Source organism: Mirounga leonina, unplaced genomic scaffold (assembly GCF_011800145.1).
Source record: "Mirounga leonina isolate KUSES-001 unplaced genomic scaffold, KU_Mleo_1.0 Mir_166, whole genome shotgun sequence".
NCBI classification, from domain to species: domain Eukaryota; kingdom Metazoa; phylum Chordata; class Mammalia; order Carnivora; family Phocidae; genus Mirounga; species Mirounga leonina.
This window is the reverse complement of record NW_023270418.1, coordinates 1,886,562-1,910,150: the sequence shown is the minus strand read 5'-3', so window position 1 is coordinate 1,910,150 and position 23,589 is coordinate 1,886,562. Positions and strand designations below refer to the sequence as shown.

The window sequence follows — 23,589 nt, the reverse complement described above, 5'->3', positions numbered from 1 at the left end:
TAAACATTTGACCCTAGAGTTATAAGCTTTATTAACCAGTCTATTGGAAGTAGGGCCTAATGTAATTATGGTAAGTTGCTCCATTTCATTTACTATATAAATAGCAATACATCTGCTTATGTGTGCGCATAATTCAGTAACGTGATCTGACCATGTATACAATAATTGCATGGAGAATATTTATAGCTCTGTAAATCCAAGAAGGCACATATAAAAATGATCAATTTTATTTCAGAGGTTTTGAAGTAATTTAAACCCGTAATCTTAGCTCATTCTGGCACACTACAAATACCCGTTTTATAGAAGGGCAAATGGCCAAAGACAAGTGTTAGGCTTGGTCCTTTGGTACCCATTTCCAGTTGCACAAATATCACATCAAGCTTATCTGAGCAAATGTGTTCTTGCCATACATTTCCCTCTGCCAAATGAGCTTTGATAAAACCCTGCCCTCAGATGGGCCTGGCCATAAGTGATGCTAATTCAACCGCTGGGTCAGGCTCACCCTGACTTCTTGCTGATGGCAGCCAAGGAAGGTCCTGGAGAGGGGTACATCAGTTGACAGTGACAATGGAATTGACCACTTCTACTTGTTCCTAGCTCCCAAACACAGAAGGGGAATCTGGTTCAGGATATTTTCTGGGATCTCCACAGGTTTCTGCTATGAGCTTCATAATGGTTATCAAGTAAAGTACGGCAGAGTTGAGAAACTTTCTCAAAAAACACAGAAGTTCCCTACAATTTCTTTTCCCTGACCTTCGGCTCACAGCAATTAGAATTCTTTTAATCCAAAAACTGGCCAAACTCCACTTGGAGAGGAAAGCACTGGGTTTTGAGAAATTTACTGAGGCCTAGACAGCTCTGGATTCAAGCCTTAGCTCTGCCCCCCACAAGCTTTGTGGCCTTGGTCAAGCTCCTTAGCCTCTGCGGGCCTCAGGGCACACAACTGTAAAATGGGGGGAAGAGTCACCAACCAGAGTGGCCAGAGACTTTAGGGACAATGCTCATAAAGTGCCTGCCTCTAAATAGAACTGCCTCTAAATAGTAGTGCTGGTTGTTATAATTATGTCATATGTTTCTGCAAAATATAATAAAATTCTCTGAACCTTAATCTCTTTCAAGACAGGAAGGAAGGGCAGGCCTTGATCTCACCCAAGAGTAAATCAGATGTGATAGTAACTTGGGTAAAGCTCAGCAGAGACAGAATGCCCCAGGCAGGAAAGTCTCCCATTTTTTGTTTTGTTTTGTTTTGTTTTCCCTCCACCAATTAGGTAAATCCGAGCTCTTCATATACATTTCAGTCCTGAATTCAAGAAGCTGAAAAATCTATTTTAATTCTTTTCATCCCTCATGCCCCAAATCTCGTGGGACTTTTCAGACAAATTACGGCCTCTAAAATGTGAGCGCTGATGTGGGCCTCAGTATGATGTCCATGTCAGTGCAGAGGGAGATAAACCTGAATGGTTTTTCTGTCTAAACTTATGTCTTTTCAGAAAGCAGTTGAGGTGTTTTGATTAAAACTCACCCTCTGACAGTTTAAAAAAAAAAAAAAAGGAAATATATATTTTCCTTACAATTTTACTTCCATCCTGTCTCGTTTTCCTTTAGAGAACCTGGTGTTGTGGGGTAAAACAATGGTTTTAATCTGGTTTCTAGTGCCACCTGCTGGCCCCAATGAGAACTACAGCCAGCTTCCTGCAGCCTTGCCAGGATGACACCCATCACAAGCCAGGGAGGAGGAGGAAAGGCAGGGTCTCCGTCAATTACTGTGCTTGGAGGGTGGATCAAGGCAAAGCCTGCAGCCTACAGCACAATAAAGGAGGTGATGGATGTGCATGTAAGTCCCTATGCAGATTTACTGATACATGAAGGGCTCTGATCTTTAAGAAGACGAATGTCAGATGATCTCAAAATGTCATCATCACACTTGAGGATGATAAGATAGTTCTCGAAAACAATAAAAGTGCACAATAAAAGTCTCATGTATGCTATATTAGTTGTAGAGCAGCTGAATGGAGTAGTGGTTAAGAGCAAGCTGCCTGGGTTCGAACTCAGGCTGTGATTGCTAGTGACTAGGTGTGCAGGGCTAGGCAAGTCACATAACCTCTGGGTGTCAGTTTCCTCATCTGTAAAATGGAGATGATTGGAACACCAACCCCACAGGCTGTCAGGAGGGAAAGAGGAGGTGATACACGTAACGCTCTCTGAACAGAGCTGGGACTGTGGCTGGCACGTGGGAAATGTGATTGTTATCTGCTCTCAGGACATGAGGCAGACTGATATATCAGGCAATGTTCCATCAGAGTGCTCCAGACTGTGGCTGAGTCACAGCTAAGCCCCTTTAGGTGAGTCGCTATACCTCTCCGAACCCCAGCTTCCTCTTCTGAAATACAAGAATAATATACTTTGTTCAAACATAAAGCACCACGTCCATACGCTAGGTCCTATGTACAGGACAAAGCATGCAATCCTTACAGTTAAAATGGTTGGAGTTACAAACGCCCAGCAGACTTTCCAGAAGATGTTTGGCTGGAATCCAATCATCATCTCTATATCTTCACAGAATCTTTGCAAGCCTGCAAATAGACAAGTGGAGACGGAGCATGAGGTGCAGTGGCGGTGGGGGGGGGGGGAGGGAGGGTGCAGGACAGGCTCTGGAGCCCCTCACTCAAGTGCCATTGGTGAGAGATGGCCCCAGCCTGGTTGTCAACATGACCCCTATTATGCAAGAAACCATCAGACAAATGATTCACTGCCAGAAGATTAGGGCAAACTGAACATTTAAATAAATACTCTCTGCACTGAGGTTCAAGAATGTCATCTGTGGTGACATCTAAAAAGCTCGGCTGCAGCCTGGCCCAGGCATCTCAGCACTGCCACAGCCCGGCATATTCATCGGTGTTTTCAGAGACAGCCTTGCGTGCTTAGCAACCACTCTGGCAACACCAATTACGTTTGCGGTCAATAAGCACAGCGGATTATGAAAGCCTGGGGATTCGGACTGAGAGTCACTGCACGTCGGTTTCGGTCCCCACCCTCCCAAGGATACTCTTCCGTGAGCCGATGTGTCTTCACTCTGTGTGAGGTGATAACAATGGGCAAAAACCGAGGTAAACTCCCAAGTGGCCATTGCCCACTTTGCTGGGACTCAAAGCATTGCTGTCTTGGTCACTGATCAACTAAAGTATCAAGCAGAGGAGACAGTCACTCTCATGGCCATGCATAACCACCATCCCCACACACTCTTGGTTTACCAAGATCTTTAAGCCACTCCTTGGAAGAAGGAGCCACTGAGGAAGGTTTGGGAATGGGATCGCGTCTCACATTGTTTCCTGAGCTCATCAGAAGCATGGCTTTCTCCCAACGGTGGGGTTACCATGCTGACGGGACAGGAAAGGTCCTTGGGTTCAAACTCCGTCACAGTCAGCAGTTCTGACCAGGGACCCAGCCGCCTTGGCTTAAATCTCCCTACTCCTTCATCCTCAGCTCATCTATGTGAGAAGTGGGTACGCTACAGGTCAAAGGGGGCAGAGACACTCCTCAAGGAAAGCACCCACTCCACTATTCCTCTTCCTACGAGAATAATCCCCTGCACATCCTGAGACCTTCTTGCTTGAGACGTTGGTCACTTGCTCCTCCTGTCCCTGAGCTCTCCCAGCCCCCTGGGGTTTCTGGGTCCTCTGCCCTTAGCCCCATGAGGAGCAGGGGGATTCCATGTCTGGGGGCTCCCCTCCCTGTCCTTACTTGCCATCTCTTACCCTTTGCCATCCCCTCCCTGGGCACCACCTGTACCAGCTGCCTTCCCTTGGCCAGCTGCCGCTGTCCCCGCCTCAGCCCAGACTTTTCCTCCAGCCTGGCTCCCTCAATACCTGCTCTCTGCTGCATGGCAGTCAGGAAGAATAATGGGACATGAAAAAGCAATCTCTTGCCGGGGTAGAAAGCAGAGACTGGTATTCCTTCAGGGAACAAAGAGTTCATCTCAGTCCCTTTAAAAAAAAAGAACGGCCCCGATAATATTCTATATCTTGATCTGGATGCTGGTTATCTGGAGGTAAAAATTCATTCAACGGTACACTCAGTTATGTGTTCCTTCCTGTATATACAGTGTTAGACAGCAATATTAAAGTTTACCCTCAAAAGTCCGCTCTAGCCCCCGTCACAAAAATAATGGATCCTGAGACCTTCTGTGGCCCGTAGTTCCTGCCATTTTCTTCTGCTCCGTGCCAAGCCCAGACCCAGCCCGTCAGCTGCCACCCATGACTGTGAGTCAGCAGGCGGCTGACTACAGCCATGACGGGGGACAGCCAAGCCTGAGGTCAGCTGTAGAGCATCACTGGGAACAGTGTGGGATGTTCACCAAAAGCAGCTGCTCTAAAATCCACTCCAAAATCATCGTACTCTACAATTTCTCAGGAGGCAGCTCAGCTTCCAGTTCTACCCTAAAGAAACCCTGATCAGGGTCAACCACAAATGTGGTGCAGTGGAAAGAACGCTGGGCAGGAAGTTAGGATCGAAAAGCTGAAGCCCTGCTCTGTCTCTCATTCCCTGTGTGACCTTAGGAAAGGTATTTTCTTTCTGAGCTTTTGCTGGTTTACCAGGGGGGGACTGGAGAGATCAATCTGTGACACAAACAGGGTCCAAGTTGCTTCCTTGTGTTCACAGGCAAGAACTGCATGCCTTGAGCCGCTGACCTATCTTTGGATGTGTGATTTGTGCTTGTTCTTTAGTGTTATCAAAGGCCTTCAAACGAGTGGTCTCTGGACACTACTCTGAGCATAAGTGAGGAAAAAGACTCAAAGGAATAGAAGTCAAAGCTGAGGCCCCGAAAAATGCACACAAGACACTGAGGGCAGGCCTCAGTTGTTTAAACAAAGATTCTAGAAGTTTCTGTTATCATTTTCTTTCTTTTTTTTTTTAAAGATTTTATTTATTTATTTGAGAGCGAGAATGAGAGAGAGAGAGAGAGCATGAGAGGGGGAGGGTCAGAGGGAGAAGCAGACTCCCTGTCGAGCAGGGAGCCCTGTTATCATTTTCAATCCTGTTTTATTCCGCTCCAGTAGACCATCCCCAAGAGATGACAGCATGCAGCTTGACCGGGAAAATGATTTGATGGGGCTCAGGGTCAGACCCGAGGACGACATACAGATGGCCTCTTATAGGAGGAGGGAGAAGGAGGTAAAGGTGCTCAAGCTTCCCCAGACGGGCCAAGGAGCCAGACCCAGAGCTGGAGGTAGGGGTGGACGATGGGTACTCAGTTCCAGCAAGAGGCAGGGTGTGCTGCTGAGAGGCGGTGCTGGGACTGAGGGGGGACGCTGGGGTCCCCTGGCCAGTTCAGTGTCGGCAAAGTCATCTCCCTCTCAGGGCCTCGCGTGAGGGCTTCAGACAGCTGGCCTCTGCCTCCAACTGGCTCCAGGTTCCCTGACTGCTCTGCCCGTTCTGCCGACCTGTGGGCTGTCCCTGTAGATACAGCCCGGGGGCACCAGCTGCGAGCCACCAAGCATCCTCCTGCCTCCCGCTCATTCCCAAGCTGGCCTCTCCAGCCCTTCCAGCCGGTTCCAACTCCTGTCCAGCCACAGCCCTCCCGCGGCCTGACTCACCCAAGTCCCCACCTGAGGCCCTTACTGAGTCGCTGGCTACCTTCCTCTGAGGCCTTTGTTTATGTGGTTTCCTCTGCCTGTTCTGTCCTTTCCACTGACCCAAATCCCTCTTACCTTCAAGGCCCAACTCTCGATAAAAGAACTGTTCATGGAGCCTGGGACGTGTGCATGGCGACTTGCCTGCTGCCCAACCTTGAGCCTGGAGGGTAAGATAGGCTCCAAAAGGGATCTGAGCAATTGCTCATCACCGAATTAGCAGAAAAACAGCAGGAAAAAAAAAAAAAGGTAAGCTCATGGCTACTGTTGTAGATGCAACAAACAGACCTGGGGCTCAGAAATTGGCCCACAACAAGCTCTTCACAACCAACCAATCCTGAACTGAGAAATCAAAACCCTGAGCCAATCACGTTCACCCATGCAGCTTCGCAGCTTCTTTCTCTATAAACCACACCCTTGCCCTTGGTCTGAATGTGGGCTTCAGGCGGGTGCTCTCCCTCCCGCGTGGCCACGGCCGCCCTCCGGGCGTGGGAACTGTGCACTCCTACCAAACCCTGCGCCCAGAAGGGTGTCGCCCCCGGAGGAGGGGTCTTTTGCTGCCATCTTGAAATTCTTAGTACATTTTCCACAAGGGGCTCCGCATTTTCACTTTGCACTAGGTTCCACAAATTAGGTCTCTGGTCCCGTGTGTACTTCACACATTATTCATTTATAGTTAACATGAAGGCCCCATCCCTCAGAGTCAAAACCCTGTGTGCTGGCTCAGATTTTCCTCACCTTGGTTAGCAATAAACTCAACACTCCCTAAGTCTCAGTCTTTATTTTCTTGTATATCCTTTTACAAGAAAGGATGTACCTTGAGATGCTACCTTCTTGAGGTTTTCTGGCTGCTCTGGCCCACCTTTATCTCTGGGCAGCTAAACACTGCTAACCAGGGATGCTCAGTGGAGTCCTGACATCCCTCTCAATGTTAAGCATGCCGTGGCTTTGCTCTTCCTAGTAGGTGGCTGGCAAGGTGCCCGAAGGTACCTCCCCACTTTCCTAGGAGTGCACAGGGCATACCGTAGGCACCTAATAAATACTTGTTCATTTACTCACACACATTCACCTGTGTGTGTTATTAATGGACTGAAGTCTGTCATTCCTAATGCTTACTGAGCCCTAGCAAATGCTGCTGGGGGACCCTGCACCCTCAAGGAGAGGTAGACGGTAACATCTCATTCTTCACAAGCCAGTCAGTATTCAATGGCCTAACACTAACCTTGCATTGGTGTAGGCCTCATCCTCTCAGGAAAGAATGCACCACCCTCTGGAGTATAAATTATATGCAAGTGCAGGCTTTTCCTTTCCTCTCCAACAATTATATTAGTCTATTTCAAATATGTCTTCTAAGATTCACTTCTAAAAATTCTACCCAGGTCCAAATCAGAGGTTCACACCCACCTCCTGCGCTCATCCTGAGCTCAGCACAGAGTCGGCCTGGTTCTGGAGGCAGGCCAGACACCAGCTCTCTGGGAGTCCAGGCAGCTTCCTGGATGGTCCCAGGAGAATTAGCTCAGCCCAGGGACTAAAGCACTTGGGATTTATTTTGTCCTTCAGAACCAAGAAATCTACTACCAGATTTATAAGGGGGCTGGGGGGGTGCAATTTCACTTCTAAAAACAAAAAATTTGAAAGGTTTCTATTTTAATGATGCTTGTAACCCACACTGGGTAGCCCTGTTTTAAAGAACAGATTTGTGCAGGTGTGCAGGTCTGCCTTCTGGTGGCAATGAGCAGCGAGGACACAGAGAGCAAGCACAGGGGGCCAGGACAGCTAGCTGCACTTGGGCCAGGGCTGCAAATGAAATGCCATCCTGACTTTACCAACGGACCATCAGGTGACCCCATGAAGGGCTACGTTTCCAAAAGAAACTTTACATTAAAAGCAAGATGTTCCCACCAAGGAGACCTGGCCGTCCAGTGGGCTTTGCCGGGCCCCCCAGCTCAAAAGGGGGAGCTCCATAGAGCCCTCTGGCTGGGCCCCTCTTCTTCTGCGCATTTGTCCTTTATGAGTACCCTATATTCCAAGGGATATCCTGCATTTCTTCTTAGCTTAGAGCGTGCTGCGATCTCTTTTTGGTTTTACAACGCAAATAGATTGTCTAACCTGGCATTTTTCAGCTTCCTGGGGTTTGCTATGGTGACCCTAACTATCTTAGGAAGGCCTTAGTCTGGGGATGGTTCTGAGACTTCCAGGCACAAAGAAGTCGTTAGCGCCTTGAACTCAGTAGGGCATGCTTGTGGGACCGGCAGCGTGCACACGGGGTCCAGGAGATCACCCAGTGAGACCGCACCAAGCACAAGCACCTCCACACGAAAAGATGGCACCTGCTGACTTACCTTCCTACTGTTCTTGATAACGGCCCCACTGACTAAGGGATGCAGTTTGCTATGGTGATAATAGGACAGACTAAACTGTGAGTTTATCCCGGGAGAAGCTGGGATGGTGCTCTTGCATCACAGACTTCCATGAGGTTAATAAAGTTTCCTAAGAATCTGTGAGCCTGGTGGTATCTTTTCTCATGACAGTATCTGGGGACCAGCCTCGAAGCTACTCCTCGCTCAAGCTACACAGGCGGGGACTGCCACTAGCAAGACCAGGAAATAATTTCACACCTGCGAAGCAGCCTTCCTCCTCCCTCATCTGGCCCCGTCCCCAGATCTTAACTGTTCACATGCCAGACCATACCCAAAGGCCCAGTCCTGGGAGTTTCTGAAACAGTCTGGGACTCACCGTCAGCCACCTTTTGCTTCTCAGATAAATTCAGATCATGGTCCAGAGGCAAGCTTGGAAATAAAGGTACAGCTCTCTTATGTCTCCTAAATCGCTCCCTAATTACCCTTTCATTATCTTAGTACATCTGGGAAACCTACTCGCCTTATGCCACTCAGCTCTCCCCAGCAGCCGGCGCGGCGGCGGTCCCCTTACCGTACACATAGGAGATCCCCACGAGCTCAAAAATGGCAATGATGACGAGGGCATAGGATGCGGCATATGTGTCCACAAGCTGAAACATGTAAATTCCGCCCTGGTGGGAAAGAGGAATGACATCAGTGGGCCTGGATGTAGGTTCTTCCCACTGGGGACAGCCAATCCCTCCATGCCGGGGAGAGTCAGGTGCAAGCAAGGTGTCAAAGGATCTCCCCTCCCCTCCACAAGGGTAACTTAAACCTGGTCCAGAATGTGGGCCAGAGGCCTTGCCATGTGAGCAAAGCAGACCCTCAAGAGACTCAGCCAATCAATAGAACAAGCACAGAAAAGTGATCTAACATCTCACTCGTAAAAGGCAAAGGTCAACATCTGAAGATGTATAAGTGAAAACAGGCAGATGGCTTCATTTTTGCCTTAAGCAATAGATATCATTTCTACCCATAAATCTGCATTTGACTGACCTTCATATGACCTTTAGGTGTCGTTGGGCATTCCTCACACATCCCCCTGCATCTTTAGCTCGCTGTTTACGTCTCTCTACAATAGATGAGGCTTAGAGACCCTCTTATTCCAATTCATCATTTCACAGATGAAGAAACTAAGGCCCAAAGGTGTTGACTTGCTCAGGGTCACAGAGAGAGCAAAAGCAATATATATGCTGAGTGAGCTAACACTCAATTTACCAAGACACTCAGGACTAGAAGGAATCCCATCACTCCCACGTATACGAGTAACCAACTGGGAACTTCTCTGGTCAGTAAATTTGGATTTTCATGTATTCTATTTTCCCAAAGTAGGACACACCTGCCTTGTTGGCTCAAGAAACCTACATCTCAATTATGAAGATGCTACAAGTAACAGTAGCAGCCAAGGTGACATGTTTCCATCTGCAGGCAGAATCCCTAATGACCTGGTGCTGTCTGCACAGACATGGCACTGACTGGCTACTGTTACGAGTCTGAGAGCTAAGGGTAAAAGGACAGATCAGCCACCAGGCCCCCCGCGTGCCCTGTCCCCAAGCCGATGGCCAGCAGGCTGCTTACCTGAGTGATCATCGGAAAGCCCATGATGAAGAAACAAATACAACAGCCCAGAGTGAAGACCGGCTTGTGCGTGCGCAGGTACTTGGGGAACTCATCTGAGATGGAGGTCACAATGGTCTCAATGGTGGCAAACTGGAATGGGGCCAGGAAAGGAGCAGCTCAGACAAACCACCCAACCCAAAAGCTTCCCAGAGTCCCTTGTGTTTCCCACCAGGGAAAGCAGTATGTGTATTAGGTTCAGTTCTTAGGACAGCATTCCCCTGATGGGTCTAAAGGGCTTTGTTGGAGTCCAGCCCCCAAGTCCAATCCCCGCAAGGGGGATCCGACATGATGTGAACTTGAGAAACTGCCTTTCCAGCTCCCAGAGATGGCACTCACACTCATCCATCATGATATTTGAAGCTTTACTTTGTATTCATGAGATGTAAATTCCTTTCCTCCAGTTTACCTCAAATTTGGTCTTCTGCTTGAGGAAAAACCCTCTTTGCACCCAACCACTAAACTCGGAGCGCCTGTCAGTAAGATTTGTGGCAGGCTCAGCCCCACGGCAATCTCCCTAAAATCGACTTCATATTATTCTCCCTGACCCAGCCCCACAGAATTTGCATGGGCAAAATGACACCAAAGCAGGAAGGGCACAGGCATGCAGAAAGGAGGGAGGGAGGGAGGATGGTTCCTTTGCACCATCCGTGAGTCACCCACAAACACAGAGCTATCCTGAGCCCTGGACAGGGACCTCACCATCCTATATCGCCCGGGGAAACATGCGGGGACCACCAAGCCCACCCCTGCCACAGGCTGGATGCAGGGCTCAGGAGAGGGGGTCATCAGGAAGAGCCTCAGGCAGGCGTCCAAGGGGGAAGGGAAAGGGCTCACCATAGTGTCAAGTCCAAGAGTGAGGAGCATCAGGAAAAAGATGATGGCCCAGAACGGAGAAAGGGGCAGCCTCGTTAAGGCTTCTGGGTAAACCACAAATGCAATGCCTGGCCCTGAAAGGAACAAGACAGATGATTGCGAACAGGCCCAGCTCCAGGCCCCCTCTTCCTGGAAGCCCACAGGGGCCTCTCCACAGACATATTATATGCTGCTTCCACTGGTTGTTATTTTCCCTCATCTCCTTCCATTTTCCCAATTAAACCTCAAGTTCCTTGAAGGGAAGGACCAGGGGCAACAGGTCCACACCTCGGGGAACTCAGAAAGGAGGCTAAAAATAGTGCCAAAGCAGACTGAGTCCTAAATCAGACTGTGTCCCACGCATATACCACAAAAAAACCCATCTCTGTGTTAATGAGTTGGGGGAGCATATAAGAATTACCCTGTAGGGCGCCTGGGTGGCTCAGTCGGTTAAGCGACTGCCTTCAGCTCAGGTCATGATCCTGGAGTCCCGGGATCGAGTCCCACATCGGGCTCCCTGCTCTGCGGGGAGCCTGCTTCTCCCTCTCCCCCTCCCCCTGCTTGTGTTCGCTCTCTCGCTGTGTCTCTCTCTGTCAAATAAATAAATAAAATCTTTAAAAAAAAAAAAAAAGAATTACCCTGTAGAACAGTAATTCTCATCCAACAGTGAGTTTAGCCCCCACCCCCACCCCCAGGGGACATGGGGCAATACAGAGAGACATTTTTGACTCTCACTCCTGGGGGGCGGGGGGTGGGGATTACTGACATCTAGTGGGCAGAGGCCAGGGATGCAATGCACAGGCCAGTCCTCACGACAAAGAATTACCCAACCCAAAGGTCAAGAGTGCTGAGGTTGAGAAACCCAGCTTTACAGGTTAGACCATGCCAGGAATGACATCATTTCCTCCCTATTCGCTCCTTCAGGAGAAGCCTTTTGCATATATCATGAATCCATCTGCCACTTTTATTATCTTTCCCTACAAAGGCTTGGTAAAGATGGGGCTACATCAATCCATGGATAATCAGTTAGGGAGAGGGGGCTGCAAAGCACAGCATAAAGGTGAAGAGAGTTTGGGCTCTAATGGTCAGACAGATCCAGGTCCACATTCAGATTCCATGACTTACTGGTTATGCAACCCTAGACAAGTTATTTCATTTCTATAAGCCTCGATTTTGCCCATCTGTAAAATGGGAAGAGCAATAGTCCCCCACAGGGTGGTTATGAGGAACAAATGAGAGAGCACAGGCAGAGCACAGAGACACGTCATGAGCACTCACAGAATATTCACTTTTATTGTGAGTGGACAATGAACTTGGACATCAGCGGTTCTGATTCAGGGTTTTCCACAAATACCGCATGTAGTCTTGGCAGGGGATGTCTGAGCTGCCTTTTCTCTGCCCTCACAAAGCCTGCCAGCCATTCCGACCTGCCTCACAGCCTCATTGGGAAGACTACTGAGACCCACGATGGCTAAGGACCCAGGAGTTACACATTTCCTTGTAAACAGAAAACTAAATGATAATGGGCAGTGACAAGCAAATGCTGGGCTAATCCGCAACCAGGACACGCCTGGAAACCAGATATTGCAGCACCTGGAGTTTTCATAACTCAAGCATAACAGCACTTTTTAATTTTTTTTTTAATTTTTATTTTTTTAAATTTTATTTATTTATTTGACAGAGAGAGACACAGCGAGAGAGGGAACACAAGCAGGGGGAGTGGGAGAGGGAGAAGCGGGCTTCCCGCCGAGCAGGGAGCCCGATGCGGAGCTCGATTCCAGGACCCTGGGATCATGACCTGAGCCGAAGGCAGACGCTTAATGACTGAGCCACCCAGGCGCCCCATAACAGCACTTTTTAAACTGGAATTTATCAGGTTGTTAGTTCTTAATGCTGCCGAGGGCCTTGGGGTATTTAAAATATAAAGCCTTGAATGCCTAAGATAGCCCCGCTTTATGCATTTATTGAACAGACAGTACAGCCAGCCTCTGAAGGCTACCTATGTGAACCATTAAAGTCTGTATTAAACTACGGTTCAAAACAGGTCTCAAATGCAGAACACCGAGGGATCCAGCTCAATGCTCTGGTGACAGACAAGAAGGTCTTGAAATGGCCCCTACTGGAGGACCTCGCTGATTGCTTTAACAGGATTTGGCCCTTTGGGCTTCACTGCTTTTTCAGGGGGCAGGAAATGATTTCAAAACATCCGGCCTATTTCAATTACATCTGCCTCCCTAAAGTACCCAGGGCAAGGCATCGTTTTCAGCAAACTCAGTTTATCTAAGACCTCTGGGGAGCAGATTTTTAAAAGACATTTTTATATTACTTCATACAGTTAGTTTAGTTTTGTTTTGTTTTGTTTTTACTGGAAAAATGGATTGGCTGATTCCCAGCAGAGGTTTCCCCTATGTCCCATAGAGGCTGAGTCCCGTTCCTCTCCTCTCCCACTGGGAAGCAGTATAAGTATAGCCCAGTGGCTGGAAGGCAGGCTCCATTCCCCTGTGGACTGCAAAACCAGTTCTGCCTCTTCTAGCCATGGGACTTGTTCTCTCTGGATAAACATTAATACATTTAATTCTGTGAGAAGTAAATGTATTGATACAAATAAAGGGCTCCGAACAATGCCCGGACATGGTGAGAACTCAGAAAAGAGAAATCATTCCTACTCTTCCCATGAGAGGGGATCAAAGAGGTTCTGCATGCCAGCAACTAGGACAGGAGGTTTCTGTCGTCCTTTCTCCTAGACAACCACTCAAGACACAACCAGGTCTCTTGTCAACGCAGGACATCACAATCCCAGCACACTGGGGGAGCCTCTCTGCTGTGAGGCCTATTACACATGGGAGAGTTCTCAGAGAATACACGGCCGGACCCCTATGCTTTTGGAAGGAAGAACTGGCAACCAGGTGATAGATAGACATTGGATGGATGGTCAGTCCCTGTTTGAGAGCGTTCATTTTGATCAGCAGTGTCTCTGAACTGCTAGGAACCTAGGCCTGGGAACTCTAAATCCAATGTGCACATTTGTGTTCATCTCCTGTGGTCTAACCCAGGCTTTCTGAGGGTGGATGAGCATTTTTGCTGCCCATAGAGCTTCTGGTTGGATTCGGATGGTGAGTCTCAGCTCCACAGGCAGTAAGCAAGGTGGCTGGCAAGTGACCCTAAAAGTTGACTTCCCAGGGGCATCTGGGTGGCTCAGTCGATTAAGTGTCTGCCTTCAGCTCAGGTCATGATCCTAGAGTCTTGGGATTGAGTCCTGCATCGGGCTCCCTGCTCAGCAGAGAGCCTGCTTCTCCCTCTGCTTGCCGTTCCCCCTGCCCGTGCTCTCTCTCACTCTCTCTCTCTGACAAATAAATAAATAAAATCTTAAAAAAAAAAAAAAAAGTTTGACTTCCCAGGAAGGTGCTTTCCTGGAGTAGATGACTGAGAAGAACATGCCCCCTTTCCTGTGTTCATTGAAGAAGTACAGGACAGCCTGGTGTCATCACCAATCCTACCCTCGTCCCCCCAGAACCAGCTGAGATTTTTAGAAATGACGTTGACAAAAATGCCTCCCTCAGAAGGGGGTGGCAAACAAGATAGAACAGTGTTAGGTCATTAAAGAGAACCTGTTTTGGACTAAAGACCAAAACACAGGTAGTGACGTTGGGTCAGCAAACATGTACCGACTGTCCGCGTGGCCGTGTTGCCCAGCCAGGAGGGAACGGGGCTGGCATGGACCGCAGGCCCACCCCAAATCCCCGTCCCAGATTCTGCAGAGCCTCCATCGTCCCTGAGAAAACCAGATGTCCTGCAAATCACGTCTAAGAATGTGTGTAAACTCAGATGAACAGGGATAGCTGCCCTACAGGGCCTGACAGGAGGCCTCGTGAGCCAGCGCCCATTCCCCTGAGGAGAACGAGCTCCCCCGCCCCCCCCGTCCCTGTGCTGGTTATGATGAAAAACTGCCACACGCTAACCTAACAAGGGGTCAGAACCTGTAGGAAGTGTTCTCCTCCCCATTTAAATTAGAGGAAGTGAAGAGAACCCGGAAAGGGGATGTTTCAGAAAGGCACCCAGGCAATCGTCTTAGTCTTTCTTTCTTTCTTTTTTTTTTTTTTTTAAAGATTTTATTTATTTATTTGAGAGAGCATGAGAGGGGAGACAGTCAGAGGGAGAAGCAGACTCCCCGCTGAGCAGGGAGCCCGATGCGGGACTCGATCCCGGGACTCCAGGATCATGACCTGAGCCGAAGGCAGTCACTTAACCAACTGAGCCACCCAGGCGCCCCTGTCTTAGTCTTTCTTTGTATAGGAAACACGAAATCCTATTTGGGTTTTAGAGACATGTGCCCCCAACTCCCCTTCCTGGGGCAAGAAAGAGCTCAGCAGAGTGAACTCAAGTGGCCCCACATCTCAGGACTCATAACCCTGGCAACACGGCCACTGGCTCACAGTGAGCTCGGCCGTAATGTCACAAAAATCACAAACACCTCAGATCTGCTGGAAAGCGGGGCAGGACCTCCCTGCCCCAGCGACTCTGCTGGGAGGAAATGAGGACAGCTGGGGTGGCACAGACACCCCCGAAGACAAGGCCTTCTCTCCCCTCCCCCCCACCTGCTCCCCAGGGAGTTGAGTATTCTCAACCCGGGAAGGGCCTTCACTCCCAAACTCCAATTTAATGCAGCGCTGCAGAACCAAACATCCCTGGGGCTTTAACACTCTTTCCAGGGAGAGGTAATTACCCCCCTGCCTTACGCCAGTTCTTAACTCTTTGAGGCCCGCTGCGCACCAGCAGCAGCTTTAGATCCTGAAGCCATAATTAATTATCCCTGGGGAGCCAGCGGAAAGCCGGCAGCCCACCAAGAAGGTGACATTCCTAGGACTTGGCTCCCTCCTGGGCTGGCATCCGAGCCGTTTTCTGAGAACGGCAGTGAGCTCCTCGAACAAAGGTAAAGGCCCAGAGGAGCTGCTCACAGGGACACACGGTGGACTGTCACGTCCCCACACGTCCCTGGCCCGGTCCCGGCACCGAGGCATCCCACAAACACCTGATTAGAGCATGATCATAATAACAGGCGACAGCCACAGTGAAATCCGTTCAGCCCAGAAACATAGTAAACACCCAAACCCTTCGTGGAGTAAGGCTGGGTGGAAATAAGAAAGAGTTAAACAAAAATATTAAACACCGCCTACAAAATGCTGTGTTAGAAATACAGACGAAGTGAGATAAAAAATGAAAGCTCTCTGTAAACTCGAAAGTACCATACAAATGTCAGCCATTAACACAGGGATCACCTGGATGGAAAGTAACCTTTATGGTACTTCCCTCCCACCGCCATCATCCAACCTTTCCACCCACTGCGGGGAAGAAAAATTGCAGGTCTGCTTTGCTAACTAAGCAGAAGGCCCTGAGAGCACGTTTGACCTAACCAACAGAAAACGCTTGTCAGGAAAAGGCTGCTCTGGAGTCAGTGTTCCTGGTCAGCATTAGAACTGGGTGGGTCCAGAACTCTCTGCAAGGAATGCATCCTGCAGCGGGCTGTGCCCACACCAGCTCTAAAGGATCCTAAAGAATCTGTCCCTCACAGGTGCAATAGGTATAGAGCTTACTTATTCGGGGTGGAGCTGACTTAAGAAAGGGAAGACAAAGGAGAGGAGAGGGAAGCAGGAATGGGATTTCTAGAGCAATCCCTCTGGTTGGGCACTGGCCAGCTCTAACCCCACCTGAGCTTCCTACGCAAGCTTGTCGGAGTCTCCCCACAAAGGGACCCTGGGTTGTCCCACCATCCCTCCTATTCCAGAAGGCCAGCTTCCCAAGATAGCACAGGTCAGGAGCTCAGGAGGTGACCGTACCTTGGTCTGCCACGTTCTCAATGTTGACCTTGCGTTCATTGGCCATGAAGCCAATAACCGAGAAGATGACGAAGCCGGCAAAGATGCTCGTGGCACTGTTGGTGCAGGTTACAATAAGCGTGTCCCTGGGCGGAGGAGACGAGAGTTTGCCATTAGGTGTGCTTTGCAAGTCGGAAGGGGCAAGGGGAAAGACATGTAAATGTGTGCCTGTGTGTTCGTATGCACATGTGTGTGTGTGTACATGTCCATTTCTAAACACGTTTTCACTGTCCTGACCGAAGGCCCCCTTGGGTCGGTTTTCTAAGCACCAAAGGGCTCAAAAACATTTCTCGGGACCTCCCTGTTGCCGGGCCTCTGGGTCAGAGCTCTAGCCCCGTGCACTCTAGAACCAGGGCCCCTCTCATTAAAGTGGCAGAGCAGGACTGCCCATCTGAGCAGAAATGGAGGGGATGGAGCCTTTCAAGGACTCCAGGACGGGAACCATATATGAGAGAAGAGAACGCGGTGGGACCATGAAAGGCCACCAAGGTTTGAGGACAGCCCGGATTTGGAGACCCCCAAAGCCCCGGGGGTGAGGCAGGGGAGACCAGCCCTCTGCCTTCACCCTGGCACCCTCTACTGGTAATATGGCTGTGGTTTCCCAGTCGGCCTGTCCGGCCACCCTAGACTGGGAAGAGAGGTCAAGCCAGATGGAGCCTCAGAGACCATTCAAATCCTGATCCTCCCACCTGTTGGTATGACCTTGAGCAAGTCAGTTCTTTCCACTGTGATTTTAAGTGGTGGCACTGACCCCACCTTTCTCCCAGGTTGTTGTGAGCAGAGCCTGGCACAGAGCGAGTGCTCAGTAAACCACCCACCTTGTCTGGCCCCTTAGTTTACGGATGAGGAAACTGAGGCACAGGAGGAGGAAATGGGCTCATTCATGGTGGGTCAGGATTTGAATCCAGACTCCCTGCCACACCACAGAGTCTCCTTTCTACCAAAGTGCGGAGCAATGCGACCCCGTTGGACTGCATTCAGACCGGTTCCTGGGTCATAAATTAACGAGCAGCTGTGACCAAAGAAGTTCACACACCTTATCTGGCATTCCAGCTGTTAGGGGCTGGATTGTGTGCCCCCCAAATCCTGTGTTGACATTCTAACCCCCAGTTCCTCAGAATATGACTGTATTTGGAGATGGCATCTTTACACAGGGAAGTAAGTTAAAAGGACGTCCTCAGGGTGGGACCTCATCCAACACGACTGGTGTTCTTGCAAGAAGAGGAGATGAGGACACAGATACACACCCAGAGGGAAACCATGTGAAGACGCAGGGAGGAGATGGCCATACAAGCCAAAAAGAGAAGACTGGGAAGAAATCAACCTGCCAACACCTCGATCTCGGACTTCAGTGTCCAGAACTGTGAGAAACTGAGTGTCCATTGTTCAGGTCCCACGCTCCATGGTATTTGTTACAGCAGCCCTCGCAAGCTCAGACACACGCTCTCTCCAACCTGGCCTCAGCCAAGCTCGGCCCGATTCCTTCCAGCCTCGTGCGCGCACTCCCGCTCTGGTCCCCGGATCTGCTCCCACCCCCCCATCCCCAGCACTTTCCCACTCACGCCCCCTGCTGGCTGTCCCCACCACGTGTCATACACTCCCACCTCCCTTGCACATGCTGGGATGTGGCCCCGCGGAGACCTCACCTCTCTGGAGCCATCCCAGCCGGCTCAGGTCACAGCCTAACTATCTTCTGTTCCTCTTGGTGCACAAAATAGCTCATACATTATTAGAAAATGATAATAATAATAGTAATAATGATGATGGCAGCTGCCATTTATTGAGTACCTATGATGTGTGAAATTCTGCTGTGCGAACTTTGCATACATCAGCTCTTACCTTTCCACAAACTATTATCATCGGCAATTTAAAGATGAGAGGAAAGAGGCTCAGAGAAGTGAAGTATCTTGCCCATGTCTCGAGTTTTAGTAAATGGTAAAGTCATAATTCAAATCCAGGTCCATCTGACTCTGGCCTGCCTGCCTGCCTGCCTGCCTTCCTTCCTTCCTTCCTTCTCTCCCTCCCTCCCTTCCTATTTTAAATCCACTCACCAGGAGAATGGACCTTATTTTCTTATTGCTTGCCTAGATGTATTTAACCTTCAGATGTCACCTCCTCCAGAAGCTGTCAGGTTCTCCCAGGTGGAGGTCTTTGGGGTTGCAGAGTCCCTGGTCTAATATCACACCATAAATGTTCTCACTGTCACCATGTATTAGGATCTCCTGGGGATCCCGTCTGGATATGTAGATTCCCGGGCCCACCCCACCTTCTGATTAACAGATCTGGAAGGGGGCTCAAATTTCGCATTGTTTTCCCAGCTTTACTGAAGTATAACAACGAATGCGAACTGTAATATATTTAGAGCGTACAGCCTGATGATTCGATACTCATACACATCGTGAGAGGGACCCCACCACATCTACTAACATTTCCATTAGTTATCATATCCATCAACAGAGTTTTCTTTCCCCTGTACCTTGCTGCCTTTCTTATAGGGGTCTCTGGAAAAATATTTGTCAAGTGACAGGGACCATACTTCACCTGGGACTACCATCCGATCATACCCACAGCTCACAAATGACTATCCCAGGACACAGCCAGCAGCATAGCAACCCCTGGAGAGGCTCAGCTCCAGCCCATAAAGAGCCCCTGAGCCCATGTGTCAGAGACAGCACTGCACGCTGGGGTCCAGGCCACCAGAAGCCAGCAGCTAGGCCCTAGCGGGTGGCTTTCCCTCTGCCAGACGCAGCCCTCTGGCTCTACTTCAGGGTAAGTGTGAGGATGTGGCCTTAGGTGTCCATGGATCTGTCCCCAGCTCTTATTCCCACTCACCAGCTGCCTCTGGGATATCAAGTGCCTCCACATACCTGTAGCAGTTGTTGTGGAATTTGTTGTAGGAAGAGAGAGTGATCAGGCCTCCCCACGCGGCAGACAAAGAGAAGAAAATCTGAGTGGCAGCATCCTTCCAGACCTGGGAGGCCAAAGGGGAGAAGATCCAAGGTCACTGAAGGAGGCTGGCCCAGGGGAGGGGGGTCTCCCCCCAGGGGAAAGGTAGTCAGGAGAAAGATGTGACATTAGCACCGACATACATCATTTGTGCTGGAAGCCAAAAAGGCAGGAAACTACCTGGGAGATGCTAACTCCATGCTAAGCAAAGGACAGGAACTCAGACTACACACACATTTCCTGCTTCTGTGTCCTGCCATGTATAAAGCTGAGCAGAAGGGAGGAGCCCTTCCTTTCGCTGCACACACTCTCAAAAGACCACTGCAGCAGCAAAATAGAGTCATGGATGCAAGATAAAGATCTGCTTACATTGACATTCTTACAGACGTCAGCTGCTATTAAAAATCTGAAGTCCTACAGCTCCCCCCTTAGCAATACCACCTGGGCCAAAGCGCAGTGGATCTTATAGCCACATCCTTCTTGAACTTGGCCGACAATGTCTCCTGGTTCTCTCGGTGATTTCTCTGCATTGTCCTCGTAAAACTCCAGGAGGCCGCTCAGGAGTTACGCTAGAGATTTATATGATTTGTAAAATAGACCTCCCATCATTTTTATAAATTAGTCCAGTTTTAAAATTGTGCTTATAATATGCAAAGAGAAAGTTCAAGTGCGTGCTGTGTGCTGGCAAGTCTGCACCTACCCCAACACCCATTCTCCCATACTCCTTAGTAACAAAGCCATGGTTTTCTTTAAAGGCAGCCATTCACCCAGCACATAGCATCAAGGGGAAGTGCAGCTAAGAGAGGATAATCACATGATTTAGTTTCTGACCAATGATGTGAAAAAACAAGTGTAATGTGGGATTTCTGGGGTTTCTCCTTTTTTAAAGAGAGGGAGGGTACCTCTATTTCCACTTCTTTCCTCACCCCTTTGTACTACCCGGAATGCTGCTGTGATGGCAGGAGTTCTGGCAACCATCTGGAAGCGAGTGACTGAGGACGGGAAGCTGGGAGGCTGGGACACTGTGGAGCCTTCACTATGTGGAGCGCTTCACTATGTACCCTGGGGACCGCTTCAGCTCATACGAGGGAAATAAACTTTTATCTTGTTCCCGCTGTCATCATCTGGGGGTTTTCTGTTAGGTGCAGTCAAACCCAATCCAAGCTATATGTTCTCAATGTACCCTGTAAAAGTGAGTTTTTCTTTCTTTTTTTTTTTTTTAAGATTTTACTTATTTATTTGACAGAGAGAGACAGCGAGAGAGGGAGAGTGGGAGAGTGGGAAAGGGAGAAGCAGGCTTCCCGCCGAGCAGGGAGCCCGATGCGGGGCTCGATCCCAGGACCCTGAGATCATGACCTGAGCCGAAGGCAGTCACTTAACCAACTGAGCCCCCCAGGCTCCCCAAAAGTGATTTTTCTTTAAGGTGAAAAAATTCACTGCTTAAAGAAACCCCTCATCGGAGGTTTGGGGACTGGGAATTTTAAAGTAAGGTATGCCTGCACCGATAGGCGAAGAGGGGGTACAAGCGTGCGCTGGCTCTGCATTGGTGAGCCACACGGCTGCAAATGCATCGGGCCCTTTCAATGATAATTGCCGTGGTTTGTGCTCTTATTTTCCACCAGCAAAACTCCATTTCCAACACCCTGTAATTAGTACCAGATGAGTGGTGTGAGGGGCCCAATGCTATGAATACGGAGATGGCCTTCTTCATTTCAGCCTGCACGGCAGCCCTGGGGGCAGGACCACGATGGAGGATGACTACTCCAGGAGTCAGAACACCCCCAGCTGCCCACTTCTCATGAAAGATCTCCCAAAGGCACAATGGCCCAAGATTATCAGGACCTTGGATAAGGGAACAACAGCGAGCTACGCTGCGGGAAGGAGTCTGACCCCTCTTGTTGAGCTGTCCCAGAGCGGGACTCATCCCTGGGTTGTAAATGAAAGCATAAGCCCACCGTGGCATCCGTGAGTTTCTCCCATTTCGGTGTGATGAAGTACCAGATCCCAGCACCGGCTCCGGGCAGGGTAACTCCGCGGATGAGGAGGATCACGAGCACGACATACGGGAACGTGGCCGTGAAGTACACCACCTGGAAGAACCATCCGAAAGAGTAACTGACCCACGTGACGTGCCCCTGCTGCAGGGACATCGACAGAGGCAGAGTGATCTGCCACCTGGACACGAGCGTCTGACCGTGAGGACATCAGGTTTCCCCCAACTCTGCCAGGGCTGGGGGCACAGGGCAGGCCCTGGGACCCAAGGGCAGGGAGAACGAGAAATAAAGTCTGTGGGGCGATATCCAAGGCTGTGGGGGAGTTGGCTGCAGTGCGGAAGGTGGGGGCAACCTTACCCCACCCACTCCAGCTGCTGAGGAGACAGCTCCCTGAGGAACTACCCAGGGAAGAAGGCTACATGCCTCCCTCCTCCCCAACTCCGACCCCACCCTCTGCTTGAGGACCCCAAATCCACCATTAGAGATGAACCTTTTAGCTTAAGCTTTCCATCCTTGTGTATACAGATACCCTAAGCGAGGCAGCCTGGTGAGGTGCAAAGAGCAAGATCTTAGAAACATTTAAGTTTAGGGCTGCCTGGGTGGCTCAGTGGTTAAGCGTCTAACTTGTGATTTTTGGCTCAGGCCATGATCTCAGGGTCGTGGGATCAAGCTCCGCATCAGGCTCTGTGCTTGGCGGGGAGTCTGCTTGAGATTCTCTCTTCCTCTCCCTCTGCCCCTCCCCCCACTCATGCACGCTGTCTCTCTCTCTAAAATAAATAAAATCTTGAAAATAATAATAATAAAAGAAACATTTAAGTTCAAATGAAATCACACATCTGGCACTGGGTAGCTGTGAGACCTTCGACAAGCTAATAAGCTCTTCAAATCTGCTTCTGCCTCTGGAAACTGGGCACAATGACACCTTTCTTAAAAAAATAATTGTGTGGGTTAATGAGCTACTAACATAGCCTGATTTATAATAGATGGTCATTCAATGCAGGTAAGCTCAACAAGCATTTATTGACGGCCTGCTCTGAGCTGGATGCTGTGCCAGGTGTTAGATGCATAAAGATGAAGGGATTCAGGACCTAGAGGTCCCAGAGACGATGTCTGCTTAATGGGCCACACCAGTGCACCCAGGACACTATGAAGTCCAGAGGGGCATTGTACTACTCAACCTGGGAGTTTATGAAAAGATTCACAGAGATGACACCTGAGCCGGATCTAGAGGCCAAGGACAACTTAAGGGAGGTGGGGGGAGGTGGAAGGTGGAGGAGCAAAGTGGGCAAGGCAGGCATATGAGGGCAAAGGTCTGATGACCCACTATTAGGATGACATAGGGTGGAGGCTAAGAGTGATGGGGGGCCCTAGGGGCATGGGCCTTTTCTGTGGGAAATAGGGAGCTACTGAAGCATGTTGGGTATACCATGGGAGGCCTTGAATACTGGTCAAAGTATGCTCCTGGATTCTGGATCCTGGATGCTCCTGGATTCCCTCCTGGGAGAGACCAGAGTCGAGACACATTTGGGGAGTAACATCAGCAGAACTTGGGGACTGTGGCTGGATGGGACTTATCTGTCAATCAAACATCTGGGTAAAGGAAGAGCTTGGGATCAGGATCCCATCCTACAAGCCTGAGTTCGAATCCCAGGCCCATGACTTATGAGCTGGGCCACCTAGGAAATGATTTCGCTTCTCTGAGTCTCAGTGTCCACACTGGCAAAGTGGTGATAATGACAGTATATTCCTCGTAGAACTCTTGGAGGAGTGCCTGGGACAGTTCACACAGAATGGGACAGGTCTGGGGGCCTGGCCACAGAAGCACCACGTTAGGCTTGCCCGGGATTCGCCACACCTAAATTTGGTAACACTGACAGCCCTCTGCTCACCAGCCAGTTGAATCCCCAAAGTCATCAAAAGACCTTGCAAAGGTGAGGCTCGGCTCTCCCCAAACCCTCTCTGATCCTTGAGGTGGGTGTATACGGCCAGCTGGGCAAGCACTGTGGGCTCAGAGCCACCCGTTCCCACACTCCTCCCTGCAGTCTTCCCTCCTGGGGCACCTGAACACCTGTCCCCTGGGAGGGAGAAACAGGTGCCACCCCACACTGGCTCCACAGACCCCAGGGCCTGGCAGGGAGCTCCAGAATGGCTGTGACTGGCAGGCACTGGGTTTTCAGGGGACGAGGACTGGTTCTGGGACTTGCAGAGGTGGGCTGAGGGAAGGTCAGGATTGAGACTAAGATAGAACTCTAGGGGTCATTTCATTAAGCATTTG

General features: G+C 49.8%; 1 protein-coding gene across 1 annotated transcript in view; it reads right to left on the bottom strand.

Moving 5' to 3' along the window:
* SLC6A5 (solute carrier family 6 member 5) overlaps positions 1–23,589 on the bottom strand; it is a 51,404-nt gene that overhangs the window by 4,172 nt on the left and 23,643 nt on the right. The window contains exons 8-14 of the mRNA XM_035013699.1: positions 21,276–21,410; positions 19,242–19,345; positions 16,336–16,460; positions 10,484–10,596; positions 9,608–9,739; positions 8,562–8,661; positions 2,473–2,573 (exon numbers count right to left, since the gene is read on the bottom strand). Coding sequence (XP_034869590.1) covers positions 2,473–2,573; positions 8,562–8,661; positions 9,608–9,739; positions 10,484–10,596; positions 16,336–16,460; positions 19,242–19,345; positions 21,276–21,410 — 810 coding nt within the window. The remainder of the gene's footprint in view (positions 1–2,472; positions 2,574–8,561; positions 8,662–9,607; positions 9,740–10,483; positions 10,597–16,335; positions 16,461–19,241; positions 19,346–21,275; positions 21,411–23,589) is intronic.